This window comes from Procambarus clarkii, chromosome 48, assembly GCF_040958095.1.
Source record: "Procambarus clarkii isolate CNS0578487 chromosome 48, FALCON_Pclarkii_2.0, whole genome shotgun sequence".
NCBI lineage: Eukaryota > Metazoa > Arthropoda > Malacostraca > Decapoda > Cambaridae > Procambarus > Procambarus clarkii.
The window spans coordinates 35,684,349-35,702,255 of record NC_091197.1 but is presented as its reverse complement, the minus strand read 5'-3'; the positions used below and the strand labels follow the sequence as shown (position 1 = coordinate 35,702,255).

The following is a 17,907-nucleotide window of genomic DNA, read 5'->3' as shown; positions in this document are numbered from 1 at the left end:
GGATCAACCCAAAGCGCGTCCCTGGACACAAAACATGATGCACCCCCGGCCTGACCAACCAAGCATCAACAACCCAAGGACTCCTCCAGAAACCTGCAGTCTCATTGTTCACCAGAAAAGAAGGAGACAGCTGCAAACGAACAAACCTATCACCACGACCAAAAGAGCAGAAACCCCTGCGCCGTAGGAGAGCATGAAGCTCTCCAATCTGACCCCCAGAGGCCAATGCCAACAGGAAAAGAGCCTTAGAAAAACAATCCTGAACTGAAGGGGCCCACAAAAAACGGAGGAGAAGAGAGATAGGAGAGCACTCTGTCCAAAGACCAGGACCGCTCAGGCTGCACATGAGCAGGCCGGATGTGAAACAACGCGCGAGACAGCTTGCGGAACTGTACAGAAGTTACATCTATACCGAAAGCAAGCTGCAGCGGCTCCGCCAACGACGCACGATACGAGGCGACAGTATTCGGCATAAGAGGACGGTCCTGGAACAACCACGAGAGAAAGAACAACACCACCCAAACTGAAAGGAAAGTACAGAGACAAAGAGTCAAAAAGAACCGGAAGGATCGCCAGGAAACTTCATACTGCCGTAACGGACCAGGCCGATCTATTGAAAGAGGCGGAGCCACGGAAAACTTCCGGGTTCGGACACCGGGCAAGCAGCGCCTGAAACTACGGCTGGGCCGGCCACCACAGGGCCTAGAAGACTACTCGCCCCTGTTAAGTCTCTAAGCAAGCCAGAACCTGGAGCAACAGCTGAACCGGGACAAAGAGGTACAGGAACCACCACCTCGACCAGTCCTGGTGGAAGGTGCCGATCCCGATGGCCTCATGGTTGGGGAAGGGCGCCACATATACCGGAAGATGCCTCGACCACACCGACGCGATGAGGTCCACCTGAACGGGCACTGGAACTTCTGGCAAAGCCAACTGAATGAGTCAGCATCGACCGTCCATTCCGTGGACAGGGGAACGAACCGGGATAGGCCGTTCACCAGGACATTGGACACCCCCCCCCAGAAGTGAACCCCCAGGAGAGCCAAACTCCGAGAACTCAGCAGACGAGTCACCCGAAGCGACCAGCCCCAAAGAGCCATGGACTGCATCGAACCCCCTCAATTCAGGCAATGAACCACTAGGGAGCAGTCAGAAGGGAGCCGGATCATTGATCCGCGGGCGACCCGAACCCTCCGAAGCGCGAACCACACCGCAGCGAACACCCGCACCGTGCTGTGGGCCCAACGGAAGGACGGACCCCACTGCCCCCGGCTGGCCTGGTGAGCACTGGTCACAAAGCCCCAGCCGAGAAATGACGCTTCCATGAACACATCGAGCGATGGCTTGGATAGGCACCAAGGCAATGAACCCGGAAAAAACCCGAAGAGGAAGCTGACAATGCAGCAGCTGACGTAAGGCCCCCCCCCCCCGGGGGTCGAACCCAGCGACAGGAACGTCCCCAAAGGAACCAGAACAGCCGACAAAGCCAAACCCGACCGGTGAGTAGACCATCATCGCAAAGTTCAAACTCCCACACAAACCCTCGAGCAACCTCCGAGTGACCCGGGAACCCCCAGAAACAAACACACACGGGACTGCAGCTGAAGGAGAGACTCCAGAGGGAGAGACAAGGAAGTGGTCTGAGAATCCCATACAAGACCCAGCCAGGTCCGAACCTGGGAGGGAACCAGATGGGACTTCTGCCAGTTCACCAGGAACCCGAACCCGGCTAGCTGGAAAAGCACTAAACCCCTGGCGAGCAGACACACGGACCAACTGGGAGCCCAAACCAGCCAGTCGTCAAGGTAGGCCAACACCTGAACACCTAACAGACGCATATAGGTCACCACGACTCGGGTAAAGAGTGTGAGCATGTGAGACCCCGGGTTCAACCCGAACGGGAGACAAGGAAAGCAGTAACTCCGATGCCCCACAACAAAACCGAGCCAGTCCCTGAACCCAGGATGAATCAGGACATGCCAATACGCGTCCTTGAGGTCCAAGGACACCATTGAAGCACCCGGCTCCACCAGCAGCCGGACCTGGGGCAGAGTGGTCATCCAAAAGGAGGGGCAGGAAACTCAGGGGTTCAGACATGACAAGTCCAGAATGAACCGCAGGTCCACACAGTCCCATTTCGGAACCAGAAACGGCAGGAAACCCACCTGAGAGACGTCGTCATTTCGACCACGCCCAAGCTCACTCACTCCAAGATGACCTGACAAAGCGCAGGATAAGAGGCCTGCCCTGCCAGCCCCTAACCCCCCCCCCCAAGGAGGAGGAGCCACCCAACGGCACCGCAGGCCGCGAGAAAAAATGCAAAATGGCCGATGACCCTTATGAGAATCCGACCTGCGCACAGAGCGATCACCGATAAAAAGATCACCAGGCTGCACCTGGCTGCACCAGGTGCAGCCCCAGGTGCAGCCGGGACCGAAGGTGGCACTGCTCCAAAACTGGCACCTGTGTCCTACCCGACGAGCAGAACCACGAGCCCTGGCACGACCCCTCTGGGAAGTACCCACCCGGGAACCCCGGAGAACCAAAAAGTCAGACATTGGGCAGCAGCTGGAAGAAGCTGCCCACATATATTGCTCGACCGCAGAGGCCGCAAACATCAAAAGACAAAAGGGCAAAGACAGTCTAAGAGCCAAGGCCCAAGCGGATTCCAAGGAGGAAGCGAAAACCACCTGTCTACACAAGAGACGTGCAGCGAAAACCACCTGTCGACACGAGAGACGTGCAGCAAAAAACCACGACAGTGCATCCCGCAGGATCGTCGCAAACAGCTTCAAAAGTGCAAACGACGCACGACCAGCCGAGACCAAAGCACCAGACCCAAGGAACGACCCCAAGCACCTCCACCACATCCTCAAGCCAATCCAAAGACAGCTCCAGGAGAGAAAATCAATGCAGGACTGAAGCCAACAGGCCACGTGTGCGCAAGTCCTCAGCCACAAGCGCAGCCAACAGGCCACGTGTGCACAAGTCCCCAGCCACAAGCGCAGCCAACAGGCCACGTGTGCACAAGTCCTCGGCCACAAGTGCAGCCAACAGGCCACGTGTGCGCAAGTCCTCAGCCACTAGCGCAGCCAACAGGCCACGTGTGCACAAGTCCTCAGCCACAAGCGCAGCCAACAGGCCACGTGTGCACAAGTCCTCAGCCACAAGCACAGCCAACAGGCCACGTGTGCGCAAGTCCTCAGCCACAAGCGCAGCCAACAGGCCACGTGTGCACAAGTCCTCAGCCACAAGCGCAGCCAACAGGCCATGTGTGCGCAAGTCCTCGGCCACAAGCGCAGCCAACAGGCCATGTGTGCGCAAGTCCTCGGCCACAAGCGCAGCCAACAGGCCATGTGTGCGCAAGTCCTCAGCCACAAGTGCAGCCAACAGGCCACGTGTGCACAAGTCCTCAGCCACAAGCGCAGCCAACAGGCCATGTGTGCGCAAGTCCTCGGCCACAAGCGCAGCCAACAGGCCATGTGTGCGCAAGTCCTCTGCCACAAGTGCAGCCAACAGGTCACGTGTGCACAAGTCCTCAGCCACAAGCGCAGCCAACAGGCCATGTGTGCGCAAGTCCTCGGCCACAAGCGCAGCCGACAGGGAAGGAACCAGCACGTGAAGCTGAACCGTGCCAACATCAAGCAGAAGGGCTGGAGCAAAAAGGCACTCATTAAGGTGCTCAAAGTGTCCCCCCAGGTAAACCTGGACCACAGTCAACGCCTCGCACCACTGAAGTGTGTCGGTACGACAGAAGGCTTCCCAAGCATCCAGCGAGAACAAAGGGCAGTCCATAAGCCAGGATGAACCCTAAACCTCATAACAAACCCGGTACAGAGACGAAGCCCCAAACCTGAAAGAAGATAGATCCATTATGGAGGCGTACTCCGGGTCGTGCAGGAGGTAATCCGCAATGGCTGCCCGCACCTCAGCAGGCGAGACGCGAGAAGCTGAAAACCTCTGGAAGGACGGAACTGAAGTACCTGCAAGGACACGGAACCGAACCCGGGGAGGTGCCGAACCCAAATCCAACTCGTACGCAGAGGGGGAAAAGGAAAACCCCACTCCTTGTAACAGTAAGCCTCGCTCGGAGAGTCTTCCAACCCTCCAAGGGTCCAACGGGGCCCTGTCCTTCCCCCCCCCCCCAACGGGTTGGGGGGGGGGGGGGAAGGAACTGAATGAACCACAGCAGGGAAAGAACAAGGGGGCGCGGACTGAACCAAGGCCGAAGTGACCAACACCCCAAAGTCTGGGTCCCTATAAGCAAAACGGGGCAGCCTCAGGGCATCTGGGGAAGCAACCAACCAAACACGTTGCAACAACCTAAACCTATCCTGCAGCGTGCGAGCCGCCTGCACCCCGAACAATGTCATCTGTAGATTGGGTGAATTGAGTCACAAACAAGTAACAAATCTCGAAGGACTCCGAGTCGAATGTGTCACCGACCCAACAGGCAGCATGACGGAGGCAAAAACAATAAGCGTCGCCCTGAGACAAGGGGACAGAGCAACCCTCAAACTCGCACATAGCGAGAGGAGACTCAGGGGTCACATCCATCAGACCCGAGTGCCCTGTGGAGTTTCCCAGGGCCACTAGACTGGGTCTGCTAAGGGTAATCCCAGGCAGTGTACTGCTAACCAGTGCCTAAGCGACCAAACAACACTGCTCAAGCTGAACCCCCGGGACGTGTCCACTCACGAGGGCAAAGCAGGGGGTACCACCAAACAAAAGCAACCCCTAGTAAAACAGGGGAAAGTAACACTGAGGCAGACCCCCTCCCCCCACCAATCAAAAAAAAAAAAAAAAAAAAAAAAAAAAAAAATCCTCGCAAGATGGCAACGTACCCAAAGGGAACAGAGCCAGCTGTTGTTATAGGTGAAAACTAGCTGTGCAGTACCCCGCACCCCTACAAGTGCAAATTCTACCACTTACCCCAAGGTAAACAAGGGCGGGAACCCCCCCCCCCCAAACACTCGGGGCGATCAGTCGCTGAGCAGCAAAAGACCAACAGAGGTAGTCCCAAGGTGACTTGTGGATGATAACCCCAAGCTCCAAGGGCGGTACTTACAGGGCACTTAGGGAAAGGAACCCTAAGCGCATGCAGCACAAGTACCTTGGAATAATACTCCCAGCTCCCACGCCACCGTAAGAGCAGCACTGAACCAAAGCATAGCACAACACAACACAAGAGTCAGGACCTGGAGCCACATGGCAGCGATGCATCACACCAGCCGAAGAACTGGGGTGTGGATCGTTGGCACGAGGGTCTGGGGCTTCCCCTTCCCCCTCCCGGGGAGGGGGGGGGGGGAGCAGTGCATGCAGACATGAGGCGCAGCTTGTGTGCCGTCATGCTCATTTGCCAGTTTTCATTTGGGGAGTTCTGTCCACTCTTTTGTCTATTTTTGCCATTTTAACCAGAACAGGGGTTTGTTTTGGGGTGCTTACCTTTCTGGGTGCCTGTCCCGGTTGATGGCAGATATAGAATGCTCCAAAACCACATGTGCATTTCTATAGGCCATTGCTCTTCGTGCCTCTCTGAGGGGGCCAGGTTCTGGCTCGTGGTCACGGTAGGCCTAGAACTCCACCCACATCGACTGATGCCAAAGTTAAGGATATTCATGTCAGCCTGGATAGCTCCGGGGCCATAGGGGCTCCCCAAGAAAAAAATTAGTAGTTAGTAACAGTTGAGAGGCGGGCCGAAAGATCAGAGCTCAACCCCCGCAAGCAAAGCTAGGTGAATACAGTGAAGTGTACACTGAGTGCTGACCACAGTGTAGTGAACACTGAGTGCTGACCACAGTGTAGTGTACACTGAGTGCAGACCACAGTGTAGTATACACTGAGTGCTGACCACAGTGTAGTGAACACTGAGTGCTGACCACAGTGTAGTGTACACTGCTGACCACAGTGTAGTGTACACTGAGTGCTGACCACAGTGTAGTGAACACTGAGTGCTGACCACAGTGTAGTGAACACTGAGTGCTGACCACAGTGTAGTGTACACTGAGTGCTGTCCACAGTGTAGTGAACACTGAGTGCTGACCACAGTGTAGTGAACACTGAGTGCTGACCACAGTGTAGTGTACACTGAGTGCTGACCACAGTGTAGTGTACACTGAGTGCTGACCACAGTGTAGTGTACACTGAGTGCTGACCACAGTGTAGCGTACACTGAGTGCTGACCACAGTGTAGTGTACACTGAGTGCTGACCACAGTGTAGTGTACACTGAGTGCTGACCACAGTGTAGCGTACACTGAGTGCTGACCACAGTGTAGTGTACACTGAGTGCTGACCACAGTGTAGTGTACACTGAGTGCTGACCACAGTGTAGTGTACACTGAGTGCTGACCACAGTGTAGTGTACACTGAGTGCTGACCACAGTGTAGTGAACACTGAGTGCTGACCACAGTGTAGAGAAACACCAAGATGACAGTTGACTTTATTAATAAAAATGTCTCATGCGTTAAAACAAAAAGTTTCCTATATATATAAAGTTTACTCTCATCTTGATGTGTCTCCATATCATCCTATATATATAAAGTTTACTCTCATCTTGATGTGTCTCCATATCATCCTATATATATAAAGTTTACTCTCATCTTGATGTGTCTCCATATCATCCTATATATATAAAGTTTACTCTCATCTTGATGTGTCTCCATATCATCCTATATATATAAAGTTTACTCTCATCTTGATGTGTCTCCATATCAAAAGTGTTTATATAGAGGCAATACTACACTCAGTTGGGTGAGAACAATGTGACCTTCAGCAGCATACCTTCACTGAGGTGTGGACAGTGTTGACATCTGGGAAGAGTTCCTGGCACTTCTGGAGCCAATCTTCTACCTCCATGTTGCATTGGTCAACTTCGTTGATGGTCATGAATACTTCCTGTGCTGTGTTGACTGTGTCGAGGCTCCCCAACATGGCCTGCAGCTGAGTCTTCCCTTCCTCTCCTTGTGTTGTCATATCCACCACACTGGTATCCTCCAGTTCCAAGAGCTTCATTGCTGACTTGTTCTGCTCTACCAGAGCATAGAGTCTGTCCTGGAGCTGGAGGTGTTGAGTCTTCCAGTCCCCCAGCTGCCCCCGGTACTCACCCAGCTGGGACAGTACCTCTTCACAGCTGGTAATGAGGCTGCTGATGCTGCTCTTCTGCTCCTCCACCATGGAACGTAACTTCTTACTGATGCCTCTGGTCGGAGCTTTAGTGGGTTTTGTGGGTACCGTTTTCACTGGCACAACTTCCATACCTTTTAGTTTTCTGATAAAGGCCTCCATACCATAATTGATTGGAAACTGAGTAGCAGCAGTGGCAGTGTGCTGGGCACGGCAGCTGGGGCAGTTCAGCTGACCATTCTTGATAGCATTGTCAATACACTGGGAGCAGAATGTGTGGCCACAAGGCAGAGTGCGAGGCCGTAGCAGAGTGTCATCATAATTGTTAAAACACACTGAACATTCCTCTGGGTTGTTATCCTGTGGATAAAGAATATTTGGTTAAGTTGCATGTATTTACAACGAAAAAAATTATATTCTGTGTGAGTCCCTCCGGTTCTCTGGAGCTATCGGATTGATATGCGCATATTAGTCCGGGGTCATCAGTCATCTGGAGTTCAGCCTACCGAGGACCACAAGCCAGAACCTGGCCGCCTCAAAAAGGCAAAGGGAGCAATGGCCTATGGAAACCCCATGTATTTGGGGACATTCCATATCTGCCATCAACTGGGGTTAGCACCCAGAAAGGTAGGCATAACAAAACAGACCCCACATGGTAAGAAAAATTGCAACCAAAGACCGAATAGAGAGGCAGATTCCACCCCCCCCCCCCCCCATCTAAAGAAACAAGCAAACATCATACACACCGCCACACCACTTGTCCACGCAGCCCTCCCCTCCCTGGGAGGGTGAAGGGGAAGCCCTGGACCTCCTGTGCCGGTTACTCACACCCTAATTCTGAGGCTGAGAATCAAAAACAAATTGGAAACCGCCGACCGGAGGGAGCGAGGGTACCGGGGAGCCTCCAGGACTCGCCCAGAAAATGGCGTTTCATTACGTTCAACGCTGGTTTTCTGTGTAGAGTTCCTCTGGCTCCCTGGAGCTACCAAACGCTGAAGCCAGACCCGACCCAGTGAGTAAATCGGCACGGGAAAGGTCAGACTCCTGCACAACTGCTCGAGCAACCACCACATGACCCGGGGAACCCCCTCCTCCCAAACAGCAGAAGGCAGGACTGCAGCAGCAGCAATGCCTCCGGAGGGAGACACAAGGAAGTGTTCCGAGAGTCCCTCACGAGGCCCAGCTGGGTCCAAACCTTTGGATAGAACCAGATGAGACTTCCTCCAGCTCACCAGGAACCAGAATTCGGTGAACTGGGAAAGAATCATCCCCCTGGAGAGCAGACAAGCAGACCGGCTGGGAGCCCACACCAACCAGTTGTCGAGATAGGCCTACACCTGAACCACTAGCAGATGCAGAAGGGCCACCACGAACCGGGAAGACACGTGAATATGCGAGGCACCAGATTCAACCCAAAAGGAAGGCAACGAAAGCGGTAAGCCTGCCCCTCCACCACAAAACCTAACCAGTCCCTGAACCGAAGCACCACTACTTTTGGGGGAAAACGTACCCTGGAAAAGAAACAACAGGCGGCCATAAAACATATTATTACTCATATACAAATAATCAAACACACATTTACATATACACACGGCTCCGGGAGAAGTAAAGTGATACCTCGGCTCACAAATGCCCCTATTTACGAATTTTCAGGTTACGAGCCCAATTTCTTCGTAAAATACAAATTGCGTTACGAACTTTGCCTAGGGTAAAGTAGTTTGTTGATACACGTATGGCCGACCTAGCGTGTGGTGGCACGGCGACCGCGCCTCAGTTTAACAGTGCCTCCTGCCTAGTGACAATCGCGCCTGAATTCTTTGTAAAGAATTTCAGTGTTTTGGGATTTTTGGGTATTTGAACATAAAGGTAATTATTATATATCTTGCCATGGTCCCAAGAAAGTCAGTGGTAAGGTTCAATCTAAGAAAATAGTTATGAGTAGAGGCAGTAGAGGATGTCCCTTCCTCATTAACCCTTAAACTGCCCAATACTGCATATGAACTTTTGAGTAACTGACGCAAAAGTGTGCATCACTGCATATGTAGTTTTGGAGTACTATGCAAGATTTAAACGGCCCGCGGATACACATCCGCGGGCCGGATGTGTATCTTAACTTAACCGGATGTGTGAAACTTAACTATAGTATAGCTGAACGCAACCCTATGTGTCATTGTCTGTATCTTCCCTGCCAGACGTAAGACTATTATTGTTTCTCAAAGAGCATTTAAAGACTGAGCTGGGGGTTGATTATTAAATAATAACATAGGCACCAACTTTGCTTACTAATACTTTCAAATCATTTGTAAAGTAACAATACGTTGCATAGGGGAAGATCTTTAATGTGCTTAGCTGCACGATCAATTAGGCTCCTTCCGGCACCACGACATGCGGGAGGCCTAGCTGGTCGCTAGGAGCGTTCTTCTCTGGCTGGCGTTCGTGGGGACGAGACCTACTCTGTGGCTGCACCCCTACTCTCCTCCCTTCTCCTCTTACTTATTTCCCTTACCTGAAGTTCCTGTACCATTAAGTTAAGTACGGGGCATTTTAAGTGTACCTACTCTGGTAGTAAATATTGGTGAGACCTGGGGGTAGTATTTGCCAGTGTTTTGGGTACCCCTAAGTGTTGTGTTTTGTATTAGGGTACCACGTGGTGTCTCTACCCTAAGCTGCATCCAGCTTCAGTGCTTATCCAGTAGTACTTTACCCTAGCCTGTTCTTAGTGTAAACCTTGTATCCTGCCTAAGTGGACCAAGGCTTTTTAACGTAAGATAGTGTGGTAAAGTTATTTTTATTATTGTTATTGGTGTGAGTGTATATGGGGGGTTGTTAAGGGGTTAATAAGTACATGAATTATAGGAGTATCCCTTCTTCCTGTGTGGGAGTGTATTGATCAACCCTTAGATTGACATATATGGTCTAGTAGCAAGGTATTATTACTGTGGATAGTTTATTTTGGGGGCCGGGCCTTTTAGCTCTCCCATATTTGATACTCTGTCTTCTAACTACCCTTACCCCTTAATAATACCAAGTCCCCCATAGAACCCAACACACACATTTATATTTATAACAAGTGGGGGCCTGTCCGGGAGGAACATTATAAGTGTAAAAAATTATATTCATGAGTGCCAAAACTAAAATTTTTTGTTTTCCGCAGAACGGTTGTGTGCTAGCCTAGGGTCCAGCTCATCTAGCAAAGGACATTCTTGCACTGACTGGACACCCAGCTGGATCCCTTCACGATTAAGGTTAGTGTGGCCTTGTGTTAGGGGCCGTGCAAATTTTTGTTTTTTTTCCAATTTTTATTTTTTAATTTTTTCTTTGGCTGGGAGCTAAAATTATTAGTGATGTCATCTGAAATGCAGAGACTGGCAATGGAGCCTTCAGCAGTAGAGATAAGGAAACTTACCAAGTCTAATTTAGTATTGTTAGGCAAGGAATTTGGCCTAGAATTAAATGACGCGGATAAAAAGTGGACTTTGGTGAATGAAATATTACAACATTGTATTGATGAAGAACTATTGGCAAGTGATACACCTTTATGCCAGCCTAGCCAAGCAGAAAGTGCAACTCATAGGGATAGAGAATTAGCTCTAGAGTTAGCAAAAATAAAATTAGAGGAGCAAAGACTCAAAACCGAGAAGGCTAGAATTAGAGCGAATGCCACTGGACCTCCACCTGCTAGGGATTCAAACCCCAGGCATTATGAGAAAAAGCATAATTTGCCTGAATTTTCCGAGTCGGACCCTGAAAGGTTTTTCAACCATTTTCAGAGATTGGCCATGTCCATGAACTGGCCAAAGGAAGAGTGGGTGAAAATCCTACAGGGAAGACTTAGGGGTAAAGCACAAGATATTTTTATAAACATGCCTGACGACGAGTATTTTGAATATGATAAAGTCAGGGAATGTATTTTGCGGGCATATGAAATTACTCCTGAAGCTCACCGCCAAGTTTATCGCAACCTTAGGCCTACTCACAACCAACCGCTCACTGAATTTGTTAATGATCAAATTAGATTGTTTGATAGATGGATTCGCTCGGTGAAAGCCGAAACATACGAGGCTCTCAGGAACTTAATTTTAATGGAGCATTTTATAGATATTATGCCAGAGAATGTTTCACATTACATTAGAGGAAGGGTAGAGGTAAATTCTAAAATAGGGGATTTGGCCAAGTTGGCAGAAAACTACCAATTGGCGGGCAAAAGGCCCAATAAAAATAATTATACCCCACAGAGTAGCAAAACGTATACCAACAGCCCGTCCAGACCAGCTCATTCTAACCCTTTAACTAATGCACCTTCTGTTTCAGACATAACTAACCCTGTTAAAGTGTCTAGCCCCACGGCACCTAAGGGTGAACCGAAGGGTAATTCTGTTAGTAATGTCTCTTCTCCCCGACGTTTTTGTGGTCACTATAATCGTCCAAACCACACTATTAGCCGGTGTTGGGAACTGTACCTGGAAAAAAGACCCAATGCTCTAGTTGTGACACAGGGCTTGAGGCCTTCGGAAGGGTTAGGGAGTAAGACCTCCAACTCACAGTGGTTGGACTTGCTTACCCCATTCTTATCGAAAGGGAGACTACTTTTGTCTGAGGGTTCTTCTTGGAAGGACGTGGTGATCTTCCGAGACACCGGTGTCATCCAGACTTTAATTTTAGAGAATGCGTTGCAAGGTGCCAACACTCTCGACACTGGAGAGGTGGCACTGGTCAAGGGTGTCACTAGTGATACTCGAGCAGTACCCCTCCATAAGGTTACCCTGGAATCTGATTTCCACAAGGGTGTTTGTACAGTCGGAGTCACTTCATACCTACCTTTCCCTAATGTTGATGTAATAGTTGGTAATGATTTAGCAGGGGATAAGGTAGGGGACTCCAGACTGCCTATTATGTTGCCTACCCCTAAGGTTTGCCTGGATCCACCCGCCGCAGAGGATAATGTTGTGTACCCTGCGTGCGCAGTGACCAGGTCTATGGGACTTAAATGTAAGGGCAGCCCTGTGCTTGCCAAGGTGGTAAATCCCGAGGACACAAGGAACTTTCCGAGTGGTGAAAACCAAGTGGACCTCGCGGGCACATTCATGGCCCGACTCGATGACGTGGCCGAGGACATTGTGGAGAGCCTGCCACCGCCATCTACCGAGAGTAGTGGGGTGGTGGAGGAGAACACTGTTGAGCCTCGGCCAATAGCATCTGACCAAGGCCTAGATGCCTCCTTGAGTTACAGAAAGCTGACCCCACTCTTGTAGATTGTCATGAGACAGCTGTCTCTATGGAGGAAATTGTAGACGCAGCAACTGGGTACTACTACAATGATCGGATTTTGATGAGAAAATGGAGACCACAGAGTGCTCCCTTGTCAAATGAGTGGGAGGTAGTCCACCAGGTTATGTTGCCGACCTGCTATAGAGAAAGAGTTTTGGCAGCTGCTCATGATGATCCTATGGGGGGACATCAAGGTATAAATATTACGTATCACAAAATTTTAAAGTATTTTTTCTGGCCCAAGCTGAAAAGCGATGTGGCAAAATTTTGTAAGGCGTGTATTTTTTGTCAACTGGTTGGGAAACCAAACCAGACTCCACCTAAAGCTCTTCTAAGGCCTATTGTCGTGCCAGAGGAACCATTTTCTCATGTGGTAATGGACTGTGTTGGACCATTACCTAGAACTAAGTCTGGTAATATTTACCTAATCACGATGATGTGTATCACTACTCGTTACCAAGAGGCTTTTGCTGTAAGGAACATCCGAGCAAAAACTGTTTTGCTCGTATGTTGCAATTTTTTTCCACTTTTGGTTGCCTCGGGTTGTGCAAACTGACAATGGTACTAACTTACAGTCTGATATTTTTGAGCAATTTTGTAAGGACCATGGAATAACTCATAAGGTTTCCAGCCCATACCATCCACAGAGTCAGGGGGTAATTGAACGTTTCCATCTAACTCTGAAGCAGATGTTGAAGACATCGTGCGAGAGTTCCCACACCTTCTGGGATGAGAATTTGCCATATGTTTTGTTTGCGGCTAGAGAGGGATTACAAAGTTCACTGGGTTGTTCTCCTTTTGAGTTAGTCTTTGGCCATAAAGTTCGTGGACCCTTGCAAATGTTACAGGAGAATCTGTTAGGGAACGTAACGTTAACCGAAGGTTCGGCTTTCTTTGCGCAACACCACCAGAGACTCAAGGACTGCAAGGCGGCTGCACTAAAGTATCTTGGGATGGCCCAAGAAAAGATGAAAGACCGAAACGATGCTACGGCTAAGTTACGGGTATTTCAGCCTGGCGACCCTGTCCTGGTATTAAAGCCTCGACTAGGGAACACTATGTCCCACAAGTACGAAGGCCCCTACATTGTGACAGAAAAGACTGGGGACCTCACGTACAAAGTGAGGCACTCTGACAAACGTAACCAGGTAATGCTCGTACATGTAAATCGGCTGAAGAAGTTCCAGGGCCCCAGGCCCATTGCACTAACCAATGTTTCCATTTCCAGTGAGGGAGGGGATGATTGTTCTGGGGACCCAACTAATCTCATTTTCAATAATTCTAGTTATGTGAATGCTGTGGAGGGACTGTCCCATTTGCAGATGGCCCAACGTGAAGAGGTGCAGTCGTTGGTTGATGAATTCTCCAGTCTGTTCGGGGAGGTCCCGACCCAGACTGATGCCATTTGCCATGATGTCGAGTTGACGGACTACACTCCCATTCGCCTTCAACCCTATCGGATGAGTCCAGAAAAGAAGGCCATCGTACGGAAGGAGGTCGACTTCTTGCTCCAGCACGGCCTCATCCGGCCAAGCCAGGGCTCTTGGTGCTCGCCCTGCCTTTTGGTCCCCAAACCAGACGGCTCCTGGCGATTATGCACCGACTATCGGCAGCTCAACAAGGTGACCATTGTGGATGCCTATCCGCTGCCCCTCCTCGAGGACTGCATCGACGAGTTGGGAAATGCCAAGTACGTTTCGAAATTCGACCTCTCGAGGGGGTATTATCAAATCCCACTCACTGAACGTGCTAAACAACTAACTGCGTTCGTGACACCCGAGGGTGTTTTTGAGTATCAAGTGTTATCGTTCGGCTTGCGTAATGCCCCTGCCACGTTCCAGAGACTCATGAACTCTGCTCGCTAAGGTGCCAAATTCTCAGGCGTATTTAGATGATATCGTGCTCTTTGACAGTAATTGGGCTGACCACACAGCTAGGTTACGCCAGTTGTTTGCAATCTTGAAAAGGGCAAATCTTACCTTAAATGCTAAAAAGTGTCATTTTGGCCAAGGCACAGTGACGTACCTCGGTTATGAAGTGGGCCAAGGAAAAGTGTTACCTCGGCAAGATAAAATCAGTGCCATTCTGGAGTATCCAGTACTAAAGTCTAAAAAGGACATTCAAAGATTTATCGGTATATGTGCGTACTATCGATGTTTTTGTTAGAACTTTTCCAGTGTTGCCACTCCTCTCACAGACTTGTTGCGGAAAGCCGTTAAATTTAAGTGGTCATCAGACTGTGCAGAGGCATTTAAAAATTTGAAATTGATCTTAGCTTCCGCCCCAGTGCTTGCTAGTCCAAGGTTCGATCGACCGTTTAAAATTCATGTGGACGCGTCTGACTCGGGTGCTGGTGCAGTGTTGTTGCAAACTGGGGATGATCAAGTGGAACACCCAGTATATTATTACTCTGTGAAATTTGACAAGGCGCAACGCAATTATTCAGTGGTAGAAAAAGAGGCGTTGGCGCTAGTGTTAACATGTAAAAAGTTCGAAGTTTACCTCACAGGTAATATAGTGGAAGTGTACACGGACCATAACCCACTAGTCTTCCTGACTCAGATGAAGGGTAAGAATAAACGCATCCTCAGGTGGGCGTTGTACCTACAGGACTTCAATCTTTCCATTACCCACCTACCGGGCCGACTCAAGGTGATAGCCGACGCTCTGTCCCGGTTGCCTGAATAACATTCATCTGGGACACAGGAAGCCATTTACCAACTGTCATGCTTTAGTTATTTTTTTTTTTTTAGGTTCTCCTGTGACATTAAATATTCCGTGTCCAATTTATTTACTTCCCTGTTTTTTTTTTTTTGTGTGTATGTTTTTTTTTTTCTTTCAGAGAACTCCTTTGTATTTTTCTTGCAGAGAAAGTGTTGTTTTTGATTGTTTTGTTTTTTTGTCATATATTTTTTTCTTCTTATTCTCTGTATACTCTTACAAAAAAAAATATGACTACTATTCTAGTAGTCACATTTTTTTTTGTTTTTCTCTGAAGGGGGGAGGAGTGTTACGACCCTGGGTTCTTTAGTGGAAACCAGAGGTCAAAATTGAGTTATTAAACTTAACTATAGTATAGCTGAACGCAACCCTATGCGTCATTGTCTGTATCTTCCCTGCCAGACGCAAGACTATTATTGTTTCTCAAAGAGCATTTAAAGACTGAGCTGGGGGTTGATTATTAAATAATAACATAGGCACCAACTTTGCTACTAATACTTTCTAATCATTTGTATAGTAACAATACATTGCATAGGGGAAGATCTTTAATGTGCTTAGCTGCACGATCAATTAGGCTCCTTCCGGCACCACAACATGCAGGAGGCCTAGCTGGTCGCTAGGAGCGTTCTTCTCTGGCTGGCGTTCGTGGGGACGAGACCTACTCTATGGCTGCACCCCTACTCTCCTCCCTTCTCCTCTTACTTATTTCCCTTACCTGAAGTTCCTGTACCATTAAGTTAAGTACGGGGCATTTTAAGTGTACCTACTCTGGTAGTAAATATTGGTGAGACCTGGGGGTAGTATTTGCCAGTGTTTTGGGTACCCCTAAGTGTTGTGTTTTGTATTAGGGTACCACGTGGTGTGTCTACCCCTAAGCTGCATCCAGCTTCAGTGCTTATCCAGTAGTACTTTACCCTAGCCTGTTCTTAGTGTAAACCTTGTATCCTGCCTAAGTGGACCAAGGCTTTTTAACGTAAGGTAGTGTGGTAAAGTTATTATTATTATTGTTATTGGTGTGAGTGTATATGGGGGGTTGTTAAGGGGTTAATAAATAAGTACATGAATTATAGGAGTATCCCTTCTTCCTGTGTGGGAGTGCATTGATCAACCCTTAGACTGACGTATATGGTCTAGTAGCAAGGTATTATTACTGTGGATAGTTTATTTTGGGGGCCGGGCATTTTAGCTCTCCCATATTTGATACTCTGTCTTCTCACTACCCTTACCCCTTAATAGTACTAGTTTCCCCATAGAAGCCCACCACACAATATTAGTTATAACACCATTTTAAATAAAAATCGTGGGCAACATTACCAGGAGTGAGGGGCCTCAGTACTGAGTGAACCACCAAGGCTGGTGCAGGCAACATGAGCTCACAGCACTGCTGTTCAGCTTGTGACCACAGCATCGCCTAAAAATGTCAAAATATATATGTACATGCTATTATTTAGCGATGATAGTATTACAGAAGACCCCTGACTGTGATATAAATGACCAGGATTCTGATAATAGCAGGATAGTTGTGATAATTTGCGCTGTGCTGTGGGAGGAGTAATGTTGAGGGAGGGAGGGCTGTAGCGTCGTCTGCCGAATGTGTGGCCACCTGTTGCTGTCTGCACTTACTATACCAGCTTAGTGGTTTGCTATGGTGAACAAAATGTGTAGATACTTATATATATAACGTCTGTATATAGAGAATAAAAGCAAAGACAGTATGGTGGGAGGAGGAGGATGGCGAGGGAAGGAGTGGTGGTGAGTGGCTGGCTGGTGTGGTGGCCACTCCTTGTTGCTTTTTGACTCAGCATACCAACTTAGTAGTTCGTTATGGTGAACACAAATGTAGATACTTATATATATAACGTGTATATATATAGTGTAATAACAGCAAAAAGAGTGTTGGGAGAAGCCATTTTGGTGAGGGTGGTGGCATCATCTGCATGACATGTCATGCTGTGTAAAGGTGGCCACTTTGCTCTTTGGGCACTATACCAGCTTAGTTGAACAGTTATGGTGAACAAAACATGTAGATACTTATCTATAACGTCTGTATATAGCGAATACAAACAAAAACAATATGGTGGGAGGAGGATGTTGGCGAGGGAGTGAGTGGTGGTGAGTGGCTGGCTGGTGTGTGCCGGTCACTCCTTGTTGCTTTTTCACTCACAATACCAACTTAGTGGGTCGTTATGATGAACAAAACATGCAGATACTTATATATAACCTGTGTATATAGTGTAATAACAGCAAAACTATTTGTTAATTGTTTTATGAACATAATAATTGAATCACTAATATGCACAACATAATTTTGAGTACAGCAATGATTCACACATTTTATTATATAAATACATCACATTACACACTATTGAAAAATATTACTGCAAAAAAATTAGAACAATCAGACATTGAAATAATTAGGTAATAATATCTTTGTGGCAACTCATGCCTGACAGCTGGGGCGGAGCAGACCTTCTTTGACACCTGCTCTGTCAACGCCTCTTTTTTGCCAGACTTCCCCCACCATATTACAGCCAAAATATGCCAGTTAGGATTTATTTTTTTATTTTTCCTGTGATCAGGGAACACAAATGAACACTTATAAGGCGATTTTTTTTTTTTTTTTTCGCCTGTGGGTGTTGAAGGCCTAATAGTCCTGAGCAGCTTAGGGGTTAAGAAAATGTGTGAAGTATGGGAAGAACTGCAAAGTTTTGTTAAAAAAACTCACCCAGATAAAGCTGTAGCAGGCCATTGCATTAACCTTTTAAATGGTTATATGATATCTCACTACAGACA

General features: G+C 48.5%; 1 protein-coding gene across 1 annotated transcript in view; it reads right to left on the bottom strand.

Moving 5' to 3' along the window:
- LOC123750497 (uncharacterized) overlaps positions 1-17,907 on the bottom strand; it is a 352,029-nt gene that overhangs the window by 87,701 nt on the left and 246,421 nt on the right. The window contains exon 2 of the mRNA XM_069302695.1: positions 6,784-7,485. Coding sequence (XP_069158796.1) covers positions 6,784-7,485 — 702 coding nt within the window. The remainder of the gene's footprint in view (positions 1-6,783; positions 7,486-17,907) is intronic.